This window comes from Blennius ocellaris (genome assembly GCF_963422515.1).
Source record: "Blennius ocellaris genome assembly, chromosome: 1".
In the NCBI taxonomy this organism is placed as follows: Eukaryota; Metazoa; Chordata; class Actinopteri; order Blenniiformes; family Blenniidae; genus Blennius; species Blennius ocellaris.
Genome location: NC_137650.1, coordinates 30,999,492 through 31,026,247, shown reverse-complemented (window position 1 = coordinate 31,026,247; position 26,756 = coordinate 30,999,492). Strand labels below are relative to the sequence as shown.

General features: G+C 39.6%; 1 protein-coding gene across 1 annotated transcript; it reads left to right on the top strand.

Annotated features, from left to right (window-relative positions):
• Window positions 1–4,815: 4,815 nt before the first annotated feature.
• serinc4 (serine incorporator 4) lies at window positions 4,816–25,849 on the top strand (the record flags this gene model as incomplete). The annotated part of the gene is made up of 11 exons (XM_080513738.1): window positions 4,816–4,935; window positions 11,027–11,194; window positions 11,688–11,866; window positions 13,890–13,969; window positions 15,129–15,222; window positions 17,508–17,719; window positions 18,416–18,511; window positions 22,818–22,944; window positions 23,055–23,167; window positions 24,475–24,628; window positions 25,642–25,849. 11 exons carry the CDS (start codon window positions 4,816–4,818, stop codon window positions 25,847–25,849), a joined length of 1,551 nt encoding a protein of 516 aa, XP_080369864.1.
• Between the last annotated feature and the right edge of the window lie 907 nt (window positions 25,850–26,756).

Sequence of the window (26,756 nt, the reverse complement as noted above, 5' to 3'; positions counted from 1 at the left end):
GACATTCCCAAAAGAAAAGAATGTTATAGCAACATGTTTGAATTATTCTAAAAGGATTCTAAACATTATACTAAAATAAAGATCAATAGAAAAATAGGGAAATATTTGGATTATGTGTTCCTTTTCCTTACCGGATTACTGATTCCTTCTGCTCCCTCTTGTTCTATTCCTGTTTACGGTAATTTAAGAGGTTTACCTGTAACTGAACCACGGTAGCAGATTTCCTGTGTCTTGAGACTTTTCCATCCCCTCCATGTTCTTGAGCTCCATCGATCCACCCACTGTAATGAGATTAAAGAGAAAGAGAAACCTGCTTTCAGCCCTGAGCAGAGCAGAAAACACCAACTATGCTCAGGACATGTCTTTGACCGCGATCGACCAGAGGAGGAATGGCTTTAGGGCCGAAAAGAAGTCACTGTCGCTGCAGCAACCCCTTCATCCTGATCTACGACTAACATCCGTCTGACTCTTTGGGCCGCTTGTTGGTTGACAGCTTAGGGACGGCATGACAAGACGCTGGTTTCGGACTCAGGTGAGGTTGTGCAGGCTGGAAGCACACGTTTTAGACGCTGGGGTGATTAAAATATGACAATTTCCTGTGGCTTTTTGTCAGAAACAAACATTTTGGAGGCTGTCTTTATTTTTTTTCTCCCTCAGAAAATGTATGAAGTGCTTAATCTATTGGTGCCTTAAGTCTAACTCAACAGTTAATTAAAGGATGATGCTCTATAATCTGGATTTTAGCACTCCTCTGCGAACAGTTCAGTGAGATGGCAGTTCTGCAACAGTTTCCATCTACGACAAAAGTAACAAACTCAACTCAACTTCAATAACTTGCTATTTTACCAGTTATATAATGTTAACCGTGTAACTATTTACAGTGGCCTTACAGTAACACGTTCACTCCAACACTGGATATCTAATGTACTTTATGAACCGACTTCTATGAAGCTGAATTTTGAGGGGGCTTTTAAAAAGACTGTACTGTGTCATAATCCTAATCTTAATAACAAGATTTTCTTGAGGGACTGCATATATTTGGGAGTCATAATAGTGGTTTCAACAATTCTATAAATGAGGTAGATACAAAAGGAATAACTCATAGCCAGGGTCACAAATTAAGACACATACCGTTATTCGCATTATGTTAAAACATTAAAAAAAAATGTTTTGATACTTGTCCATTAAGTAATCAGTCAACCTTGTCGTGTAAGTTAGTGCATTTTTAGGTGCTTCACAGATGATCGACAGTGATGATAGTTCAAAAATAAAGTAAGGACAAGAAAACAGTGAATACAATCCAAGAGTTAAAAAAAAATCACATTTGGCAAACTTGTAATAAGAGTGGTTAGTAAAAGGAACAAATAGAAGACAAATAAAGAATATAAATGATGAAGGCAAAGCTGGTGTTAGAAGCCTGATCCTACTAATTTTAAACCACAAAATTAAAACAAACTAAGAATAAACAAACATAAATAAGCCATGAAGAGAAAAATCCAGTTCTGAGATATTTTTAATCTGCCTTTCATGTAATTTCCCAGAAAACGAGCACCTGTGAATTCAAGTGGTGTCACAGTTATGAATGGACACTTTGTGCCACTGTAGGCGGAGCGCTGTCAATTATTTCAGCTATGAGTGAATCCTCATCTCCTTATTTTCCGACACCTAACGTACCGCTTAAAGTTTTAAAAAAAACATTGCTGCCGAAAAACCGTTAAGTTTTATCCTCAGTGATTAATGAATGCATAATCTTCTTCTTTTTTTGGTTATTTTTTTGTTTTTATAGTAAACAAGGCTTGGATCGCAGCCAGCCGTTATTGCACAAGCCCTATTGAAACCATAGATTGAGCGCTTTCACTCAAGCGACCATTTGCATCCGCTAATTTGCTTTTGTTTGTCCCCTTTGGCACTTCCTCTTCTCCCACAAGGCAGCAGTAATTATCTGAGAGTGAAAGGGGCCCCCAGGAATGCCGGTCAGCCGCTGACTGGACCCGCTCAGAGCAACACGTGTTCATCAGGGACCAAAAGGCTTGTAGGAGGAGAGGAACTCACAGTGGAATGAAACAGATTACATGATGCAACTGTTGTTTTTAACCTTGTTGAGGCATTTATCCACAGGATGGTATCCAGGTGGAAATCACATTTATAAAAATGAATTCATAATGATAGTAGCAATGATGAAAATGTGAAATTCGTATTAGCTTTGTTCACTTTGCATCATTACTGTTCACACTGGGGTTTTTGGTATACTGACCTGCTTTTATTGTCATTTCATATTTAATTTGAGGTCTTTGTGGTGTATTAGATCCATCATTAAGGGGATTTTGCATCTTGTGCTTATTTCAATTCTATCACATAGTCGGCTCCTTGGTGACTTATGCTGGTCATCTCTCTCTTTTTTGATATCGCTTTCAATTGATTTTGAGCTTTCAGCATTCCATTGTTGTCTTTTTGCGTTCTTTGTGATAGTTTGAAGTGGTTTATTCTTTTTTTCCCCCTAAGAATATAAGATGCTTTTTAGTTTGCTGTCTCTTTCTGGAACATATAACAGACATTTACTGGAGGATGTCGAATTGGCTCTTAGTGAATTTTTCAGTGATTCATACACTGGCGATGACTTGGTTGATCAGAATCATAATGTGGCAGTGTGCTTGGAGCTGTGGCTTGATCATTTGTGTCTGGAGCTGCTTGTCTGATGGCACCAGCCTCAGGTAGTTAATCCTACAACTGTTTGTTTGCTCGAAGGTTCTTGAAGTCTTCATTCACTGGGGTTGTAACAGCAAAGCCTCTTACCTGAGCGTGAGCCAAGCTAACCTCAGATGGCGCCATTTATTTAGCCCTTTGTTTGTTACGTAGTTCCAAGAAAGTAAACGTGTAAACACTGCAGATCTTCCATAGAATTACAGGATTTCTTTGTCGGACTGATTTTAACAACATACATAGGATAGTCATAGTCATATAGCCATATCATTTGCAGCCCCATATTTATTTACAATCAACTAGAGATGCACAACATCTCAGAGTTAATGTTTTGAATTTAATTTAATTATTAGCATCATCGCAGCCTTTTAAAATCTTTTGGAAATAAGACTGATTATGAAGGGAAATCAGTGGAATAACGTGCATGACCTCCCCATTTCAAATTCCACAGGCTTACAGGACACTGGGCCTAATTTTGTCGGACACAAACAACACTCACGAGGTCTTTATGTAGGTTAACGTGTGAGATTCCAGCACAGAGTGAAATCTCTGCAGTTTGATTGGACTTGCAGAAGCCAATCTGTGGCCTCAGAGGGAGCAACAGGCTGCAGATGCAAATGTTCTGTCTCGACCAGTGAAGGTCATCCCAACGGAGAGGAGAGAGAGGAAGGCTGGAACAACGACAGGATTATCCCAGCGCTCCGCCCTGCACACTAACCCAAATCTAATCTGACTATCTCTCCTCTTGCACTCAGCTTTTCTTTTTAAAAAAAATATATTTTACCCAGCCACCAGGGACACAGCTGCACTTTACTGCTGCTGCACGACACAAAGGAACAACCTGAGGCTGATTCTGCAGGCCAGTGGCTGACAGGTTAAAGATGTTTAGCTTATTTATCCTTGATTGTGGCGAAATGTGGGACATCTGTGCTCAGGAATAATCGGTTACGCAGACAAATATTGACAGAAAGATGAAAAATTCAACAGTTTGCATGATTTTCCAGAAATGCATTCTAGGAAATATAGCATTTTAATGAGTTTTCCATTACATTTATAGAATATCTAAAATTACACAGTTCATTTGGTAACATTAAAATAATTCCTTTTTGAAAAAAATGTAAAGTTTTCCAAACCTGACAAGTTCAGTAAAAAGTCCACCAACAGCAGAAATCTATGATTACCCTCGTGTGTAATAAAAGTGCAATAGATTTGTAAACTTTGGTCCTCGACCAGAAAGTCTCACCGAAGCAAAAAAAAAAAAAAAAAAAAAGGGCTGGGGAAATAAAAATCCATTGGCCTGTTTGTTAATATAAAGCTGTGAGCACTTTACTAATGCACCCTGCCTCCAGCCGCGGTTGATTCCATCACATGCCACCATGTTTCGGTGTTTCTGGGTCGTAACACAATCATGATAACTTATTGGGATTATGGATGTGGCCTCTTTCTGAGTGTGCCATATTCACACTCCGACTTGGACGGGACCCGGCAGAAGTGCTGCGAGGTGTCAAACGGCAGCATCCACAAATCGTGCAGGGGGGGGTAATTGTTTAATTTTATAAACCTGGATTAAACACAAGTATTACCCCCATCTCACTGTGTCTGCGTGGTACTGGGGGAAGGGATGGGAGGGACAGATGGGACTGACACATGGTGCCTGTCGACCTCCTCCTCCTCCTCCTCCCCCTCTCTCCCCCCTCCTCCCCTCACAGACTCTTTGCCTAATCTGACCGGGTAGGACAGGAGGGAGGGATGGGGGAGGACAACCGGGCATTCGCCACCAACTCTCCCTCTTTTCTGGCAGAGCCCAGCACAGCCGCAGAGCCAAAGCAGGCAGGACATGGGCAAAAAAAACAAGTTATTCCCCTGAGAGGGTGGACGGGGAGCAGCTGAACCGGTGCTCATGCTGAGGGTCTCAGCTGCAGGGAGCCCAGGCGGACTAGATGCACTGCTAATCCAGTATAAGGAACGCGTGGGATTGACCTGCCGGACTTTTGCAGGCGTTACTTTCCTCTGCTCTCACACGGGCGTGGTGCGAGACGTGTTCTGGCCTCCCCGAGGATGTGAGGATGCCATCTTTGTGGGCACTCTGAGGGAAGCAGCTTGAGGTGGAGGTTCATGGCCAAATGTAGAGCAGTGGTGATCGATGAGAAGCAACTCAGTGGCGCAATGTCAGCCACTCAGGGGATGAACCGCAGCGGCGTCTACAACTACTTCCTCAACATGGTGGCCTATCAGGTGAGAGCTGAGGAGCAGTAGGGAAGGAGACAGCGACTGCAGCTGGAGTCTGCTCAAGTGTTCACCTTAGTGAGAGTACCTGTTGAGGGGATGGATTGATCTAAAAGAGATCCTGAAATTATGAAGATATGTACAAAATGCTCATCTTGTGGTGAGAAAAGTATTCACATATTTAAATGAAGTAAAAGTAATCGTCACATTATGTAAAAAGAACATAATTACACAAACAAAAAAACTTTTCTGTGGTCCTACATTGTTATTTTTTACACTTTTGGTTTTGTAGTTCTGTTTCTTTCAGGTCATTTATGAAACCAATTCTGACACATACTGCAGACAGGAGGGGATATAATTCATAAGCTGAATGCTCTGGATGAAAAAAATTATAATTTGGGGAGTACCTCCTGATGAGTATTTCACTGGTGTGCATGGCAATATAGCAAATGGGTTTCCTTCTGCAAGGCTCCATGATACCGTCAGCTTTAAGTTTGTTGTATCTTGTTTTTATTTACGCCCTTTTAATATCATCTGTGACTTCAATCAGATGATGTTCTGAAAAGTGTTATAGATTCAATCCCGAATCAAACTCTTAAGTCTTTGTTAGTGTTGTTAAAAAAGCTGGACTTTATGGACTTTTTAGCAGTACTTTTATTTCTAATTCAAAGTATCCTAATATTAGAAAAGACGTGAAGCATATCTGGTGTGAAGATTTTACAAAACTACACAAACAGAAAAATGTGTATATGTAGACTGACTCCAGTACAGAGAGATCTCACTTCTAAAACACTTGAATTTTTGAAGGCAACTGGAATGGCTTTGATCATTTTATTGTACTTTTTTTTTTTTTTTTTTTTACATTACCATTGCAGATTATATTTCTCACATAATTTGTCATAATTTAGAAAATGACCATGTTCATCTAGTAAGTGTGAAACAATCCAAAGTCCCCTTTTCCATCCAAGTTTCCAAAACCAAATCAACATAATGCAACCCTTTAGAAAAACAAAGTAAACATATTTTTTCGTCGGTAATGTTTCACTTCCGGTGTATGAAATGTATGAATCAACACTGCCTGGTTATGAACTGATTCCCATGTGTTTGGTACTTTCCTGTGTATTTTCTCGTAGATATCATTTGTTTGGTTTAATATTCCTCTAAACTTTACACAATTTAATTAATGTCAGTGTTCAGTTCAGTCTTTATGAGTTCAAGAACTAATGATCACAAACAAAGTATTACTATTGTTTAAACACATATTATCATGAGGTTGTGTTTAGCAGATTTCAGCCCAACGTTTGATCGACTTTCTCATAAATATGGTGGCAACAAGATCCACAAATTTCTTGCATTTGTTTTGCAGCCTGGTACTTTTAGGGGAAAAAAAACTAAACAGAGAATAGAAGTTTGATTTCAGGTTTTTTCTTCTTCTCATAATTCATGACAGATTGTAAGATTTTTTGTCTTTTACTCTGTCCGGTGATGAATATAGGATATTGAATACTCCCTTCATGGGGAGTTAGAAAGACTTAGTAGTTGGTTGTTGGGAAAACTTCTTTATTGCACCAGATTAATTAGTTTATATAACATCACTTAAGTTTACATGCTGATGCGTTGGTATCTGATATTTAATCTGACAGAAATATACAAACCAAACATCCATCAAATTATGATAAAATCTTTCAAAAAATACAAAGGTTAAAAAAGGACAATGTCTGGAGGCTGTCAGAGAACAACTGCATGTGGGTCCAATGGTGAAGTAAAAATACTGTTAATATCTCCAGTGATGGTGGATGTATTTGTGAGTTTCAGTACAAATACTAAATGAGAAACATGATCATCATTATCAATTCAATAAAAGTCATCCTCCAGTTCTGGGGTATATATAATATGAACAATATATTTCAGTTTCCGTTTACTGTTCACTCTGGAATTTGCATGTTCTTCCAGTTCATTGAGTTTTCTCTTGCTACTCCAAAAATATGTGTTTGAGGTTGAGTGGTGGCTCTTAATTGCCCGTGGGTGTGAAAACTGTTCTTGCCCTGTGAGGAGCTGGAGATCGGTCCAGAAGGTACATTGCTTTCACAACACTGAGTTCATTAAAAAGGGAAAAAAAGCTAGACGGATAAAGCTATACACCGTGTAACTATTGCAGTAATCTTTAAAGAAACTATAGATGCTGAAAAAAGTACATTTTACTTTTTTTTTTTTTTTTTCAGGAATTACAGGTTTATTCCCAATTTGTAACATGATACAAAACATATGACAAATTCTGCATGCGACAAAAGCAACTAAATATAAAAAGTAAGAAGTTGCATAATTTCTTTAAATATGTTTTAAAATTGTGTAAAAGAAAACCATAATGAAAGCATTATAGTATTAATGTCTTGAAAGCTGCCATTACTTGCACGTATCTACAGAGCTGTTATGCAGTTGCTACATGTGCTTGTTCATAACATTTCACATTTCATTTTTAGGATCCAGCTTTTTCCTTCAGATCCAGCTTTTTCTTTCTTGTATTGTTTAATGTCTCAAAAAGAGATGATGATTTACTAGACTAAATCAATTTTTAAAACCTAAACTAAACTGGAGGATTCCACTGAAGGCTTTCATACAGGACATAGTGAAAGTAAATTTGGATCAGTGTTCAATTAAGTATGTGCTTCATTTCTGGATTAGCTCTCAGATTAGCTCCCTGAATACTTGGAACAATCTTATAATCATCACTGAGTAAACAACTAGAGCGGTTTGTTTGTATTGAGGAAAATAATATTAAAATTTCTGGTTAGATGTGATAACTTGGTTTTTACAACTTTAGCCTCTATATACGTAAAACCATACATGGTGTACTATGTTCTGAGTTAAAGTAATTAAAGAAAGCAATTTTTAATAGATATTTCTGCAAACCTGTTGCTTGCATTCAACCCAATTCTGCTACTTGCCATATATTATATACATTTATTTTTTTTATCAGCGTGATTATTCTGTCTTTATGGTAGAATTAATCCCTTTCGCTTACTGTAACAACTTCCCATTAATCCTGTATTATGAAGCTCAAACTAGGCCACACGCCAGACTCCTGGCTGTCTGTACATTGTCTCACCTATATTATAGAAGAACATATTACTGAATTTATCCTTCCATAAAATGACATGCAACTGGTGCTTTTAAAATGTGCAGTATCTTTTAATGTTTTATGGATAATGATAATGATAATGATAATGGTGGCTCATTAGAAAATATTTGCCCTACTCTAGATTACGCAGTCAGAGTCCATATGATGATTGCTATTATCTTGCAATGTCGTCTTCGTAGGATCAAAAACAAACAAATGTGGAAAAAGTTCCCTATTATTATGATACGATGACAAAAAGAGTGGGAATGTGATCATACTAATGCCAACTTTTGAGCTTTTCAAAAAGTGGTGTTTTGTTTAGATTATTGTGAGACAAATTTAGAGTACATGAATAAATAGTTATGATTGCTTTACAGACTACAAGCTCCAGTGGAGCTGCAGCAGCCACTTACACTAGCAGCAGGACAGGTGTGGCCAGAAACCTAAAGGACTCCAAGTTATGACAGGAATCTACTTCTAAATTTCTATGTGCTCTTGTCTTCTGCGTTTTTGGTGTGTTTGGTGAGTCACAGTTCCCCTAAAGGCCTGGCATGTGTACTACATGCCCTTCAACCTCATGTTGAGCAGTGTCCATAGTGAGACAGATTTATTTGGGAGAAGGCTGGGGGGAGAAAAGATCGTTTTTTGTTGTCGTGTGGACCCTTAGTGTCGTCAATTAATCCCACATACATGTTTTTGGACCGTGGAAGGAAATTGGAATAACTGCAGGAAACCCACACACACATGGCGAGAACATGCAAACTCCACACAGAAAGGCTGAGTCAGTATTTGAACCCACAACATTCTCACTGTGAGGCGAGAGTTCAAACCACTGCTTCATCATGCTGACCCTGACTGATGCCCTTAACTTGAAAATGTAAAAAAAAAAAACATGAGCAAAAGTACATAAAACTAGTGCAAGTGTTCATTTTTAAAAAGCGATCCAATGGGATTTCTTTTGCAAGTAATGTATTATACGGTGAGACAGTTGTAAACAATAGCAAATTGCTAATATTTTACAGAAACTGAGAAAGTAAATCTGTTCTCGATAATTTTGTATGCTAAAAATGACTAATGAAATGAATGAAAGATAGATAGAAACGACACACTGCTGTGTTGATCAACACTGACTTTAAAGTCTTCAATTATTACATATTAAGTACTTTGGATGCGTCCCCTTAAAAAGGCCAACAATGCTGCATGGGTTCAAATAATTTCTGAGCTACTGTGTATGATTTGAGATCTATTTTTATTCACTTCAATGAGAAGATGATGGAGATTATCCTTCAGATTATGACCTGCACGTGACAAGCAGGACTCACTGCGCCAGCGTTCGAACACATACTCATAATTCAAGTCCTAGATATTGAACATCTCTGTGTTTCCCAAAAGCAAAAGAACAACAACAAAAAACAACAAACAAACAAACATTCACATTTAATAGTTGACTTTTTTTTTTTTTTTTGGAATCCCATACTTTTATCTTGTGACCCGGATAAACCGGACAGACCTCGGCAGTGCAGCCTGCAGACCCATGTGCGTGCAGGTTTTGCCTCCTTCGATTTAGTCCAGGATCAGCAATGATGGGCTTACATCCAGTCCCCCACAGCCCTGATTTATTAGAATCAGAACCAAACAGATGCTGTTGGACTCATTAGATTAATCTGCCACCCACCTCTCTGATGCCAGAGACTCCACAATGTAGGTTGTCTGATACTCTTGACTTTCAGACGTCTGCAGATTAAGAGTAGCATGTCGAATGAAAGGCCGAACCGGTTGCAGAGGGACTGAGAGGGATGCTGCAATGTTTTATGCTTCAGTCTTGCCGCCCTCATTTTAGCTGCAGGTGAGACTGTTTTTTGAAACAGAGATTGAAAACATCACCGTCACTGACTTATCATCGAGTATCTGTTTCAGATTTCCTCTCAAAATCTTTTTCACGTAACCTTTGGTTGATTATTTGGGGACACTGAGGCTTACATTTGAAGAACAAGCTTTGGGCTTAACGTGATGAATGGCTTAGTTCGAAACCTTAAAGCAATTTTCAAAGGATAAATGTTTTTAGTATTGCATTGGTTTGTGTTTGTTGTGGTTCAGGCTCTTTTCCAATAATACTGCAAACTATATTTCGACGAGGCTGTCGAGTTTGCAGGTTTACGTGGTCAAGTTTTAGGGCCAAGTACGATGCAGCAAGGCAATCTGGTGCAGACCAAAACAGCCTCACCGAGACTGGCTGACGAAGTGGTCGCAGTGCAGCTCAGGTCCAGTACGCTGTTCCCTGAGCATATCAGATAAAACATGGTGGAAGAAAGTGCCAACAACTGTGGCCAAACCCACATTTAATGCCTCATATTTTCCTATAACGTCATAAAGAAGCACCAACAACTCAAAAGAAGGGTAATGTATATACTTTGTTTAGTAAACACCTCATAGAAATGTGCTCCAAACACTTTGTGCAATTGTGCCAAAAAAAACCCCCAAATAAACAAAAAAAACCCCCTAAAAAGTCTTTTGCAGAATATATCAACAGACACAATAAAACGTATAGAAAAAGAAAAAGTGGTCCGCTCCATGTTGTCATGAACGGTGAACAATAAAACAGGGAGTTTGTTTTTTGGTTGTTTAACTTAGAATTACACATGTCAAAGAAAACCATGGTACGGCACTTACTGGCAGTCATCACCAATAGCAGACCAGGGAAACAACTGTAATGTTTTGACAAATTTACTATAGAAGTTATCAGTGATTCAGATTCTGACTGTGCTACGACATAATTAGAATTGTGCTTGACCTTCTGCTCTTTGCATCATCAAAGAACATCACCTTGTTTTTTTTCCCCTGACTGATAGTCAGTGTGACGCTCATGTCAATGCAAGTTGAATACGGCAGAAAATCTAAAGGTTTAAAGTCTGTTTTAACTCGTCCTTTTGACCTTTGGACTGTGTTGACGCTGAGCTGCCTCCTCGCCTCTGTCCTCTGCAGATATGCTGCTGCTGTGGCCCGGCGCCCTGCTCGCTCTGCTGTGCCTTCTGTCCACCGGTCAAGTCGTCCACCAGTACACGGGTCATGTACACCCTCTTCCACATCATGAGCTGCGCCGTGTCCTGCCTCATGCTGTCCCGCACCGTCTCGGAGCTCGTCAGGGAAAATGTGAGCATCCTGCAAGTCACAGGCAGAATCAATGGATCCTGCCAGACGTAACAAGGGACTGACTGAGCCAAATCATAAATCATACAACGATTCGACTACTCTAACAAGCATGTCTTTGAGTTGTGTGAAGGAGTATATAGAGACATTCCATGCATGTACAGGAAGAACATGCAATCTCCATATAGAAAGGTGGATGCTAAAACAAACCTTGGTATTCTTACTGTGACCAGGGTAGTAAATTCTGGTCCTGTACTGAACAGTGCTTTCAGGATTCTTTCTGCCCTTCGTGATGTTTTGGAGCTGGAAAACTTGGAAAACGTGTTGTTTTGTTTCATGAAGAGTTTTAAATATTTTCCAGTTTTCTGTGGTTAAAAAACAAAGAGTTGTTTTTGTGCTGAATCCTAATCGATAAGTAGCAATCGAACACGAATAAAACATTATTTTGAATCCTCACTACTGACTGTGGTGGTGATGAAATGTGTGTGTGTTTCAGGTGCCTTTCTTCAACATGGTGTGCGACCAGGCCCACGGCGGAGGCCACTGTGAGATGCTGGTGGGATACTCTGCAGTTTACAGGGTCTGCTTTGGCACGTCCTGCTTCTACCTGATGATGGCCATCTTCCTCATAGACGTGAAGTCAAGTCAGGACTTCAGAGCACTCATACACAACGGGTCTGTCATGTTTGATGATTGCCTGAATACATTTGAACTGATAAACTTTATTTACAATGGCGTATTTGCACACAAAATCACAAAACAAGAAAAAAAAAAAAGGAATTTAATTAATTGCACAGTTAAGTCTCTGTTGGAGTCTTTATTTGATTATGATTACATGACATTTATTCCAATTTTTGGGACATTTATAACACTCCTCTTGGCATGCAATAAAAAAAGAAACTAAACAAAAGAGCAAATAGTGAGCATCACTAATTTTCATCAGCAATTAGAAATCTAGAGCACTCAACTCTCTTGCCCTACATAGACTTTTATGTAATTACCCCGAATCAGAATATTTAGATCAGACTTGATGATGTTACAACACCTCTGCTGAAGCATCTTTAAATACTTGACCTCCAGTCTGTGAACGGTGAAAGTGTTCTATGTCTCGCTCAACTTACCTGACGGCGCCTGCCGCTCTATTTAAAGCTCTTTTGTTGTCACACTTTCCACTGCAACGCGGTCGATTAAGGCTGTGACGTAGCCGGGATTAGGATTTGGCAGACCGGATTGCTGCTCCTCTCGTCTCGGGTATAAATCTACTCACAAGAGTCTTATTGGTGCCGTGGTGAAAGGATTGAGGGTCTTTGGCAAAGGTTATGGGTCTTATATTGGTCTCCAGGGGGCCAGTGTGTGACCCAGTGCCCTGCTGAAACTTTAAAGACTCGGCGAAGTCGCAAGGATGTGCACACGGATACTGTTTGTATTGGACAACATTTTACTATACACTGTTGTCATATACAAAACGTCCTTTTTTGCAATTGTGCATTGGTTTGGTTAAATATTGAATTGTGTGATCACGTAAATAATTGATCATGCATTTACAAAAGAAACCAAGAAAAATCTGGTGTTGTCCAGTTGAAATAATTATATTAAAGGATAGAAAACCTTAGAGGGAATCACTACAATAATTTGTGTTCAAGGCAAGGTATTCTCAGTTTATAAAAATGTTAAAACAATCTTAACAAAGTGAAGAAAACTTCATACTCAGGTGACTCAGGTGAAATACATTTATTATTCTGCCATTATTGCACATACACGAAGAAAATCAATCTCAGTGGAGAAGAAAATATATTTAGTTTTCTCATAACCAAAAATAGGTTTAAAATTAAGTCTCTGAATAATATCAACTTCACAATTCACTTCATCTGTATTTTGGCTTTTTAGGGTGACAACAACATTGCTTAAGGTTTCCTTTCTGACAATAGATTTTTAGTGGAACTGACAACTTGATTTCCAAGTCAGAAGTGTGGATTTCCTAACGGGTAGCTTTGTATGCTCCCAAATTCAAAAATGCAATTTTCAAATAGGCTGGAGATGTTGGATATCTGCTTGTGCAACCCAGCAGACCAAGAACCAACAACACCTGCCATAAACACATTCAGGAAAAAGACAAACCTCTGCACCATGAACACACTACCCAAAGAAATGCACAATGCAGATATTTATTCAGTTTAACTAAGATTTTTTGCATGAAATCAATACAACCACATGTTTTGTTTTTTTCAGGCTTCTTTAAATTGCATTAAAAATAGATAATCCATCCTTCCTGTGAATCTGCTTTCCAACCTTGTGATTGAGGGTAGTTGGAGCCAGAAGGCAGCGTACATCCTGAACAGCTCACTGATTAACAGAATAAAGTGTTTGGATTCTAGGAAAAAGTCAGAGCACCTGCAGAAAATCCAGGCAGGCACATAGAGATCATTCAACCCTCCAGAGGAAGCCACCGGCAGCACTAACATAACCACTTGATTACAATGCTGTTTCAATCAAACTCCCTAAAATGGATAAACATGTACTTTTTTACCTCATTTTCTAAGAATGACTGTTGATCTATAATGATTGTTGATATTCAATGTTTAGCCCTCAAGCTGCTAGGAAGAGTACTGAGTATTTACAACAACAAAAAAGAGCTTTCAGGTACAGCTTTTGAACTTTATTTCACTGTTGCCTGATGTTTTGTCTGGTCCGTTGACAGATTCTGGTTTCTGAAGTTCATCACTTTGCTGGGGATGTGCACGGCGGCCTTCTTCATCCCGACAGAGTCTTTTCTTCACGGTGAGAAGCTGCTTTCTTTCTTTTCTCTGACAGTAAATCCAGCCACTCATCCATCTTCTGCACCGCTTCATCCAGTTCAGGGTTGCGGGGTGCTGGAGCTGATCCCGACTAACAATGAAGCAGGATACAGGCAGGGACAGTAAATCCAGGGGTGGAAGCATTTTATTGTGAAGGGGTGGAGACAATAAACACCAAGATTTCTCAAAGAGCAATTCTCTGGGATCACAATAGATTTGACCTGACCCATAGGTTTTACTGTTTGTCGCAATTTTGCCTTTTGAAAAAGAGCTGTTTAACCTTTTATATTTTTTCAAATGAAAAACATTAACAAAATTACACATTTGCAAGAATTTGACGTAAAGTAAAACCAAAATACTTGTTAAATTGAATTGAATGGGTTAAGATGATTAAAGATTTTGAATATCAGTGTTATCAATTTCAAAGCAAAGTTTAAGCTTTCAAATATGTTAAGTAGTACAAAATAAAAGTTAGAGTAAAAACGGAAACCATCAAGCTACATACCGTAATTGCAACAAACCAAACAGAAGGCTCAGAAATCTGTGAAATTCATTGAGTGGTGCTGCATCTTAGCAGCTGAGCAGTTTGTATTACTGCTTCATTCACACAGAAGATTCAACCTCCAAGTAATTGACAAAATACTGTGAGTTTTCTTTTTTAAATTCTTTGGAAAAGGAAAACATTGTGTACACACATCTTTGGTTTAGGTAAAACATCAAGTTCCATTCCAGAAAATGGACATAATCGGGAAGGCTAAGATTTTTTAAAGTTGTGTCATGTATAATTGGCATCAGTTTTCATAAATATACAATCTCACTTCAGACATTTCTTCCTGTGGAGTTATTCCACTGAGCGCATTCACATATTTTAAACGTATCAATGCATTTTCTTTTGCATCCTGCCAGAGGGCAGCAGAGATCAACTTCTGCAAACTGTAGGAGTATTGATAACAGGACCATAAATACCGACAATTTGGCTTTGTTTTGTCTGGTGACAATGAAATGTGCTTCTGAATCAATTTTGATATCTGAGCTGATTAATAATTTACAATATTATAACCTCATGTTCTCCTCTGACTTCTCTGTGACAAATCAATGAATAACGGCTCTTTTCTTTCTCCATCATCTCCTATTCTTCTCAGCTTGGCATTACGTAGGTGTGGTGGGAGGATTTGCCTTCATCCTCATCCAACTCATCCTGATCACAGCTTTTGCACACACATGGAATAAGAACTGGTGAGTGAGGGGCTGTTATGAGTTATTTTTTTTGTTTTTTAATCTTGTCGTTTATTATGTGAAATGTGTGAGGCAAGCTGGTTGTGAGAACACACCAAAAAATGCGTTCAAGTTGATGGATGCTTTCTTTGATGTAAGTCTTTGTTTAGGCCTTACGGGGAAATTAAAAGACATTGTATTGCTGTATTCCAAACTTTCCAGCAAGTGATTTATTTTCATGTTTTAACGACACAATGCTCTTGATGCATGCAACCGTCTTCGTAAACAAGTGGTTTTTCCAGTTTAAGGAAGACTGGTCTGCACACGGTTGTGACCTCAACCACTTCAAACACTTTGGGGATGAACTGGAATGTGTGGCCTTATCACAGCATCACTCATGCTTTTGTGCAAATGGGAGCGAAAGCCTACAGCTAACATCTGGCGAGAACACTGCAGCCAGACAAGCACATGGTTTTTGGAATGGATGTTTTTTTGTTTTTGTTTTTTTGTTGTTTTTTTTAATGTCTTAGTGTTCACATATTTTTGGCCCCATTAATCTGACATACAGATCCTATAAATCCCAATTTGCCACAAAATCTCAAGAACAACAAAAAGCATTTGCTGTTAAAAATAGCTTTTATTGGCACATGTGCTTTTTAAATCATTATCAGTTAACATTTACGAGTAACTGGAAACTGCTCAAACCTGAAAGAATGAGGCACCAAATTATTTTCCCCTGACCTTAAAGATGCAACTTCCTCCACCAGGAACGGTGGCGGAAGTTGCTGATGGACAGACCAACTCTTATTAGGAATTAATGTTCTCAATAAATTTAGAAAGAAGTCAGAGCACTTTTTTCATTATTTTGTAGGACTTAAAAACAACTACAGCTGAAGCCAAAGTGCTGTACATAAATGGACGAGAATCTAAAAGCATAAAGAGTAAGAAATGAAACAATATAATACAGAAAAAAAAAATAAAACAAGTCATTATCGATCGGTCTTCAATACTGCTTTGTCCAATGTAGGCTTGCATATCCTTCAGCAGATCCCAGTCACAGGGCAAAGACAAACAGAGAAAGCAGACGGTCAACACACACATTCACGACTATCGGCTATTTAGAGTCATCACTTTATCTTTTTCAGGAGGAAATAGAAAAAACCTATGCAAACACAGGGAGGACATGCAAACTCTCATTAAACATCGGAGAAAGATGTAGTTAAAGATGGAAAAGCATGTGCTATCCTGAAGACCTAAACACGCTTGTAGCTCATGTGTGTCTGTAAAGCTTATTATAGAGATAAATGCATCTCACAGGACTGCCCTGATGTGTTATTTAAGTTTCCCTACAGCTTCTTACTCATACTGTTTACAGTATATATACACATACACATAGTGATGGAACCCTGCTTCACATCTGCAGTAGAAGCACTTGTGATGATGGATCCATCCACCATCTGGGAATGTAAATCATATACACACTAACTTCAGCATCGGCTCCAAGCGGACAGATGTGCAGACCTGCAGGTGCACAGAAACATTACTTCACATGCTGCCTTCTGTTGCATCCTGTTATTTTGTGGCAATAATTGCAGTCATTTTGAGAGGTGGCACCTTAAAGGACCTCTGCGTGCGCGAGCATGGATATGATTGGATTTGTCAGTTTATCCCCGAGCAGCGCAAAGTGAGCAGCCGATGCTCATCAGTAAACTCGAGCATGACCTCAGTGCTCCCACTCCACTAAACACATCTCGGTATTTGTGTGTTTGTTTGCTACTTTGCTTGATGACTTGTAACATCATTGACGTACTGGTGCTTTTTTGGTTGTTGTTTTTTCCCCACATTCATTTGGTTGTTTGTAAGCTGCATTTCCGTTGATGGCTTCCCCCTCTCTTGTTGCATCTTTCCTGTCGTGTCCTCATTCATCCAGCCAGACTCGTCCCAGATGTTATTTACTGTATCCATCTGTTGCTCTCGCCGTCAGTCGCACTCAGCCACCCTTGAACTCTGCTGAATGAGTTGTAGCTCCGACGGCTAAGAGGATTTATTAGATCAGGACCTTTTCCAAGGCAAATGCACTGAGCCAGACATCCTTCTCTTCCCCTTTATAGTGAAGTTGTCATTCACCTCCTTTTAAAACATGGCTCAAGTGATTAACATTCAGCTTCTTCTTTAATCACACAGCTATAATTCTTGAATTAATCAGGCCGGGTTGAACAAGACAAAGTGTGCCACTATTATCTGTTCATAACAATCCATTGGCTTTGATTAGTGTGGACAGAACCTAAACCTCTTTCACTCCTCAGGTTGACCGGGGCAGCAGAGAACAAACGTTGGTACCTGGCGGTGACGTGCGCCACCCTCTTCTTCTACACCATCGCCACCATGGCCTTCACCTTCATGTACAAGTACTACACTCACCCCATCGCCTGCCATTTCAACAAGGCCCTGCTGTGGATCAACCTGGGGCTCTGCGGCCTCATGTCCTTCATAGCAGTCACGCCGTGCGTCAAGCAGAGTAAGTTGACGAAAAGCACTCGCGTGTCTGTCAGTGGTGGGAAAGCTTTTAAAGCGCAACAAAAGAATTTGGTCTGGTTCCAGCTGAGCCAAAAGCCACCTGTTCAAACCGTGTATCCCCAACCAGTATCCTTATTTCTCTTTTTTTTTTTTTTTTAAATCAAAAAGCTCCAGTTGACCTTATGCATCAATGGCCAGCCCTCCTAGTTCTAACATCAATAATGAGAACAAAATGTTAATTTACGGCCTAATGTCCTACGACAAAGCGATAATCTTTGCTTGGTCATAATGTGTTTACCTCAACTCCTTACAGTTTTCAGCCTGAAGCTGATTTATTGGTTGATCTCACCTGTGTTTTCTTTTTTGAAAGAAGTCGTGTAGGAGGGATGAAAGATGAGTTATTTAATGAATGTAAGAAAATAGACAACCAGTGCTGGATGATTAGAGCAGAGGAAAGACTAAATGCTGCAAAATGTCAGTAAAAAAACGAACGTTACTTGTTTTCAAATAGATAAAAGTAAACCTTTTGACTGAGTCTCTGCTTTAAGCTTTAGTGAGTTGAATTTTGATTGTCAACTTTTGTCCCTTTATTTTGAAAACCTCTTTCTTTACTAAAGGTGAATAGAAATCTAAATATAATCGTATAATGTGTGCTTGAATGTGTATTTCCTGACTCTTCTTCTCTCTGCCTTTGCAGAGCAGCCCCGGTCGGGGCTCCTCCAGGCCTCCATCATCAGCTGTTACGTGATGTACCTCACTTTCTCTGCACTGTCCAGCCGTCCGCCAGAGAAAGGTACGTTGACTAACGCACATCCGGGGCACAGAGTTCTCTGCAGCTCCATAGAGACTCTGAACACACATTTTCTGTTCTGTGTGAACAGACAGAAACATATAAGGTGCATAAGTGGACTCAAGAGGTTTTCTTCTAGATGTCAATTTAAATAGAAACATGTGGAAGAGCTCTTACATCTGCATCATGTCACAGTAACAGTAACATCTTTCTTGATTATAATGATAATGGACACGTTTTCCCCCCTTATGTAGCTGAAAGAAGAAATATTTTAAACAAACAATGATCACTCATAATGTGACTTAGATTACAACTATGCCAGAGTTTTTCTTTAAATCTGTCATTGCGTAGGAAAACTAATGATTCTCATTTGAACAAACTGTAACATGAACATATATTAGATGATGCCATCGTTTTGAAGATTTGTGAGCGATGAAATATGTGAAAGTACGCCACATTTCACCTTCTCGGAAGAAAAAAGAAATAAATCATTAAAGGATGCTCTTCACGTTTGGCTCTGTCTTCAAAGAACGGAAAGAACATAGGTCTGAGGATTCTTACAAGGAAATTGTTGTATTTTATCATTCTTTCAGACTATTTTTCTTGGATGCACTGTAATGGATTCTCCCCCTAACTTAAAAAAAAAGTGTTTGTGCAACAAACAAACTGTTCTTATTCACTCCATATTCTATCGTTCTTCTGTTTCCTCGAAATAAATAATTGTAAAAGTCATCCATCCATTCATCCAACCATCTTCTATTGCACCACATCCCAGACAGAGTCGCAGTATGCCGGCGCTGATCCCATTTAACTTTGGGGGCAGGCAGGTTACACCTTGGACAGGTCGCCAGTAAATCGCACGGCAAACACAGAACGAGACAAGCACACGCCCACATTCACACCTACAGGCAATTCAGGATAAACGAAGAGAGTCATAATTAGGGGTTTTCTTTTGCCAATGATACATAATGCCGGATGTGGCAGAAAATGGTGTCGCCTACTTTTCCTACGTTTTCAAATAAAAGTGTAATGTAAGGATGTTTAGAATAGAATAGAGTAGAATAGAATAGAAAATACTTAATTTATCGTAGAGGGAAATTTGTGTAGCATAGCTTCACACAGCCAAGAACACAATAAATAGCACAGAAGTAAAAGTTCAAGAAGTAAAATTAGATGTTGCTATGTATACACAGTTAAGGGGTGACAGGCATAAGCATAACAGAATGAATATAACTGAAAAAAACAAAACAAACAGGTATTTTAAGCATTGTGGACACAGTGTGTTAAAACACGCATGTTCAGGCCAATACTGAGGAGCCGATCTCACACATACACACACACTTGCACGCACAGACAGACACAATCCTTCATAATTAGCCTTCACTTTTCTCCTAATGACTCACCTGTTGGCTCCAGGTAAGACAAAGAGCCCCCACATGACTGAGACATTAGCGCAGTGGGCTTGTCAGAGGCCCTTGTCTTATCCAGGGGTTTATCTAAATCACACATGCAAGTATAGGTGCAGACACATACACACAAACACACAAAGGCAGACCCACACAGATAATCTGGGATGAGATGTGCTCTGACATGCAGCCTGCTGAGCTGGTGGCCTGTGGTGAGGGCAGACTGAAGGATATTTGTTTCACATTCCTCGTGGATCCATTGACAACATAATAACACAGGAATACAACTTGGCAGTGTCACGGCACAGGTCCTCACGGCGCTTGTTGCAATCAACAGGAAGGTGAAATACAATGTTCATATTTCCGTGTGTCAGGATGAGCTGTCAGCTTGTTTTATTCAAGCGGGGCGAGACTGGACAGCATCAATAGATTAAACAAAAATATGCAGTCGTTAAATGATTAGGTGCAACTGCTTCCACTCATGCATTGGATTTTATGCCATATTCCCGGAAACATTGCTCTGAATTTACTCTATAAAATATTGTCAACAGGAGCAATCGTAGAACAGAACTGATTTGTGTCCAGTTTTCTCTTGTCATTTTGCACAAAGTGGAATAAATCAAACTTTGTCGTGGGCCAAAATCACACATATGCTGTTTAAACAAAATTTTAATATCTCATGTTTGAAATGAAATTCCCCAAGATTCTTTTAATTTAAGTCACTGATCATCTTTCTGCTGTTTGCTACGTTATTAAATTTGTATATTGAAAATAATCAAATGATTATAACCTAGAATAGGAACCCTAATACCCAGAAAAAGTAGTACTTTACCTTGATGGGGGAAAAGAGAGACAACACAAAATATATTGTACCCTAAAATATCTCTAAATAGTACAAATACATACTGTACAGGGAACATTTACATATTCATACCTGTGAAGTTTTCAGTCTCCATAACACAAAAGTGCATAATTTCTCTGTGTGTGTTTTTACTGTTGACTGGTGCAAGAAGAAAATGTCTTGTGAATATGTGGAAAGGGATAATAAATGCATTACATCAATGGAAAGGCGCCATAAAGATAGTGCTGCCCATGTGCGTGCGTGCGTATGCGTGTCTTTGTTGTTTCTCGGTCTGTGGAGAAAAGGCGTTTTTATAACAGAGTGCATATTTTCCCAACAAGTTGCTACAATGTCTTGTGCTTCACAGGGCCGACAAACACGCATGCACGCTGCTGCTCACCTTCCTTAGTCACTCATTCTGATTCAGGAGTCCATTACCTGTTGTAACTTCTCCAGAGGAGTACTTCTCTACTCTGAGGAGTGACTCCTTGTTACCGTTTGCTCCGGCCTCCGTTTGCCTCGTCCGTCCCCCGGAAGGCTTATTCTGCTCTATGAGCTCACCGTGACAAACACACACAACCTAATCCTCATGTTTTCGAGACGAAGAATTAGTCTGGAAAGCAAATGTAAAGACACGGCTCAGGCAGCTAGGCATGTTCTCTCTACCTTGATGACTTCTGACCCCACTGTGTACATGCATGGATACATATATGAAGAGTCGTCAGCATTGGCGGTGAGGACATTGTAAGAAACACATTTGAAATGGCTGTTTAGATTGGTATCCAGATTACAAGTGAGTCTAACTTGTGTTTGTTATTTACTGTAACACATCATGTCTCTGCTGGTCCTCACACAGATAGAAGCAGAGGTGTGTGTGTGTCGTTTATGGTCTTACTTGTGAAATTACCTGGTGTTTTCATTGAGTTCAGCCTCCCCTCATGACACTTTAAAACACTAAACTCAACTTAGGAATCCACTTGAGACGAGTCTCGAGAGGTCGGTGTGTGTGTGTGTGTGTGTGTGTGTGTGTGTGTGTGTGTGTGTGTGTGTGTGTGTGTGTGTGTGTGTGTGTGTGTGTGTGTGTGTGTGTGTGTAGAACATAAAGCCTGTGCACTTGCATGTGTGAGCATACAGTACATATTTGTGAACCCCTTCGTGTTTGCCCCTAAGAGTGTCCAGAGGGTGAGTCTACAGTCCTTGAAGGGCAAACGCAGCCGAGGCCCCTTTTTTACGAGAAGTAAAGGAATTTCCCAGGAAATGAAACGAAAAAAACAATGACGGAATGAAGTAACACAACGCTTGACCTGCGCTGCTTCACTTCACTGTTCAGTGTAGGGGGGAAAAAAGCTAGGGAAATTTGCACAATTCTTTTGTGAATGCATGTGTGTGTAAGTTTGCACTGATAAATAGTTCCCATTTATTCATGTTTAGCATATTGATTTATGTGACCAATCAGAGTCCTACTGCCCCTGATGCCCAGCCTTCATGTGCATGTTTGTTGCTAAGTTTGTGAAGTGACGACAAGTGAGCATTATGTAGTAGAGGAATAATTCATGGCTGATAAAATGAATGCAGGTATTTGAAAGTATGAGATAAACAAGGTCACATACAAAGAGACACAATGACTGTCACACCAATCAGGTAAATAATTTGAGTCCAAACCCAAGAATCAACTTAGTAGGAAGAGCATGTTCACTTTAGTAAATTATCGTCAAACTCATATTAGTACTTGGACCGTCCACTGTGTCATTGTCATTGGTTCGAATCTGAAGTCCTATCTATGTGAATGCATGTTTCTCCTGTGCATGCCTGACTTTTCTCCAAGTTCTCAAGCTCACAACAACCCCCCAACCCTCCCCCCCACCAAACTCTTCCTTATTATTTCTATGTATAATTTTTCCTAAAATGTAAATTCCTCTTGCATTCTTCGAAACACATTATTTTGGACTGAAGGATATAGATTGTATTCTATTCTACTGACTGCATTGCTTCGACTCACTCCACAGTCAGATGACAGTCGCCGTGCTGAAAGTTTAACCTGCTGCTATATTTTGTGTCTCAGTTGTGTATCAGGGCATGAACATGACCGTCTGTTACCCCAGCGTGGGGCAGGACGGTATCCAGAACGAAGGCAACGCTGTGGCCATAATTGGAGCTGCCATCATGTACTGCTGTGTCCTCTTCGCATGGTGAGCAAACACAACGTAGAAACATTTTGAAAATCTGCTTTCAGCATGCCATGACTCAAACTTCGACTTCACTGAGAGGATAAATGTGTTCAAATGTGATCTCCCTGCAGCAATGAAGCTTCCTACTTGGCAGAGGTGTTTGGTCCGTTTTGGATGATAAAAGTTTACCGCTACGAATTTCAGAAAGCCACCTGCTGCTTCTGCTGCCCTGAGGAGGAAGAAGGTTTGTGCTGACGCACTAAACATCTTTTTATTTTAGTTTTACGAGCAGCGTTTGTAATGTCATCATAATGAAGCATTCACTTCAGCTGTGGGGATTTCCTTTAACCACTGCACAACACTGCATTAACTCATCTTATTTAGACCTTTATTGAAAAAAAATGTATCTGTATAGCTTGATGCAGTATCATTATCGTGCCGAATCGTAACATCTCGACTCACTTCACATTATAAAACTTTATTGCATTGCAGACAGAAACCCTGCAATTCAACCATAAGTATGTAATGAATGATAAATAGTTAACAGAGTCCCCTGATATGGTGATTTTCCACTGATTTAACAGCCTCCAAAGCATTTCACAATGTTAGTCACACACGTAATAATGTGAAAGAAAAGGTCCCTTTGAACCAGAACAGCTGCACACTGAGCTAAATTTAAAACTGTTTACATGGTTTTTGTAGTGTCAATAACAATTATCACATGAAACTGCCTACTATTGAACATTGAAATAAATTTGCAAACATTTGCAAATCAAATTGCCCGAATTGAATCCTGTAGATTATCGGTGCGATTTATGAAAGTACCACAGGGAGCTTGGGTGGGATTGTTGTTTGTTTGTACCGTCTTACATTCATGCACTGCTCAAGTAACTGCCATTCAGTGGTTAAATTGTCCATAGACATAATAAAAGCCATTAGAAAAAAAAAAAAAAAGTCCTTGTTTTGGAAAAATGCAGGTCTTTTGCAGAACAAAAGACTTGCAGGAACAACTTGTCCTCGTCTGGGCAAAATTAAATCATCTGCTTTCCAGATTAATGCTGCATAAAACAGTTACGGTTACAATCTAGTTGGTTGGTAACCGTGGTAACTTGTCAACCAGGCTGTTTGGGTCGCTCTTGCCTTTACAGACGGTCTAATCCAATAATCTAATCAAATAAGCCTGCAAGTAAAACAAACAAACAAATAACCTGCTTTCAATATGAAAAAGGCTACATGAAATTGTGGCACAAAAAGAAAAAGAAAATTTCCCGATCAAGTAAAAAATGTTGTTGATCCTGATTGACAATGTTTTGTTGATATAAAACTTAAGTTGTAAACACAATCCAGTGCCAAAATACGAGTCTGCAACTCGGATCAAAACAATTTCTTCCATCTGCTCTCGACATCGCTGAAGAAAAACCCATGAAATCCAGCATGTCTGCAGTTTTTTTTTTTTTTTTTTATTTGTTCACGCCAGTTTGATCTTTATGAACATGTGGGGTTCATTTCACGAACTTCATTTAGAGACACTTTCACATTTTTACTTTCCAGTGGAGGACGACTTCGTGATCGACGACGAGACCAAAGGCTGCCAGAAGGTGATTCACAACGAGACCCAGAGAGTCGCTTACAGCTACTTCTTCTTCCATTTCGTCTTCTTCTTGGCCTCGCTCTACGTCATGATGACCCTCACCAACTGGTTCAGGTCAGTCATCACTCCATTCGCTGATCGGCCATAATATTATGATCTTAATATTGTGCTGAACCCTACAGCAGCAGCTTAGATGACACCCTGCTTCAGTTGCCTAGCGATCATCATCTTTTCCCTTTTGTTTCTGCTACTAAAATAGGAGTGTCAAACATGTGGCCCACAAGTGGGTTCAATCTGCATGAATTTTCTGATTGGAAAAAAAAAATCACAAATAACAAAATAACTGCCATTCGTCAATAAAAGTAACTGCTGTTTCTAATTTCACACTCTTTCAGAAAGGGTAGACTCAGAAGTGAACAGCAGATGGCAACAGTGCTTTTAGTCGAGGGATTTTATTAATGCAGTGAACAATTGATCTTAAACTAATCATTCATTCCATTTCATACATTAGCCTTTATTTAGTCAGGAGAACCACATTGAGATTTACAATCTCTTTTTTAAGTGTGTCCTGGTAGGAGTACATAAAATAAATGTACAGTGTCAATAATACTACAATGGTCTTATAAACAAATAAATATCAAACAGACAAGTACATGAAATCCAAATAGGAAGTACAGACACAGAGAGCATATGAAAGATAAAACTCTAAAAGCAGTCAAATAGTTTGAAATAAGTTAGTTAAAATAAGAACAAAGTAACTTATACACTCAAAAACATAAACAATGCAGTTTTACAGTTTACATATAAGAAATGTTTGATTAACATGAGCATATTAAGTTTCTTGTTGTTAAATGGTTCTTTCTAATATATGTTATTCAGATAATATGAAATATGGAAATGTGTGACATGACTAAATTACATTACATTACAACTTATTCTTGTGTTTATGGAAATTACTGACAATTACTTTTTCTCAGTGTATATAGCACGTTTCAGACAATATCAGCGCCTGGTTTAAAACTCGGAGGACGAAACATTCGCTTTCTGACGTTATGGCTGATGAGTGCCTCGAGATACATCCACCATTGGTCTCTGAGCGGTTTCTTCTGCTCTCCTTTCCCCCCCAGCTATGAGTCGGCGGTTCTGGAAACCACCTTCACCCACGGCAGCTGGTCTACCTTCTGGGTGAAGATGTCGTCCTGCTGGGCCTGTGTCATCCTCTACCTCTGGCTCCTGCTGGGCCCCCTGTGCAGCTGTCAGCCTGAATCCAGACCGCGGCGCTCACGCATCAAGCGGCGCTCCACGTCCTCCCGCCACGTCACTGTCAGCGTCTGACGGGTAGGGGTATGACAAAAAGAAGGCCAAAGGACTCCGGCCCTCGGGGCGACTCTCTGCAGGAGGAGACTTTCAGGAGTGGAGGCCAATCGAGGACTCGGGCATCGAAGACTCACGGTGGCGTGAGGAGGACTGATGAGAAGACTGAATGCCCCTGGTGTGAGATGTGGGAAAGCGTGCACAGCCTCGACACGTCAGGCTCGGCACCCTAAAATCAAATTACAAGGACAAAACTGTGGTTTGGAAACACTCTTACAGTATGAATTGCCAAAGGGATCAGAAGGAGTGAACGTTCACTCTGTAGCATGTGGAAATTACAGGAAGCAATTTGAAGGTGGACTCATTAATATGTAGATTGTTTTCTATTTTTTTTTGGTTTAAGTTAGATATTTAATATTATATTAGAAGTTAAGCTTTAGATATTTACTGTAATATTCATGCAGATGCACATATTGTGACTATTTGTTAAAGGTTTTATTTTGGCTAAATGAAGAGTCGTCCCTTTCCAGCCCTGTAAACGCCAATAAGTGTTTTGTTTTTAAGCTGCAAGCAAACAGTGCATATAAACCTAAAACGTATCCTCACTGATTGCTTTCCAGTCGATGTGAAAATGACAAGTATACATAAAGATCTGCGCAACCATCCCAAAAGCATTTTAAATAAATATTTTTTCATGTAATGCAGGTCGGGGTGGCCGTGCTGTCGTTAATAGCAAAACAAAAAATGTAGCTGTAATCTAGACGCTGGCCTTTTTGTGATGGATTTGCATTTTCTTCTTTCTGTTATCCAACCTCTTCCGACGCTGGCCCTTTAAGTTACACAAAATATTCTGTTGTGATGGTCCAATTGAAGCGACACAGTACTGCAGAATGTAGTAGTGTTGAAATTACATGTGGAGTTTGATGGA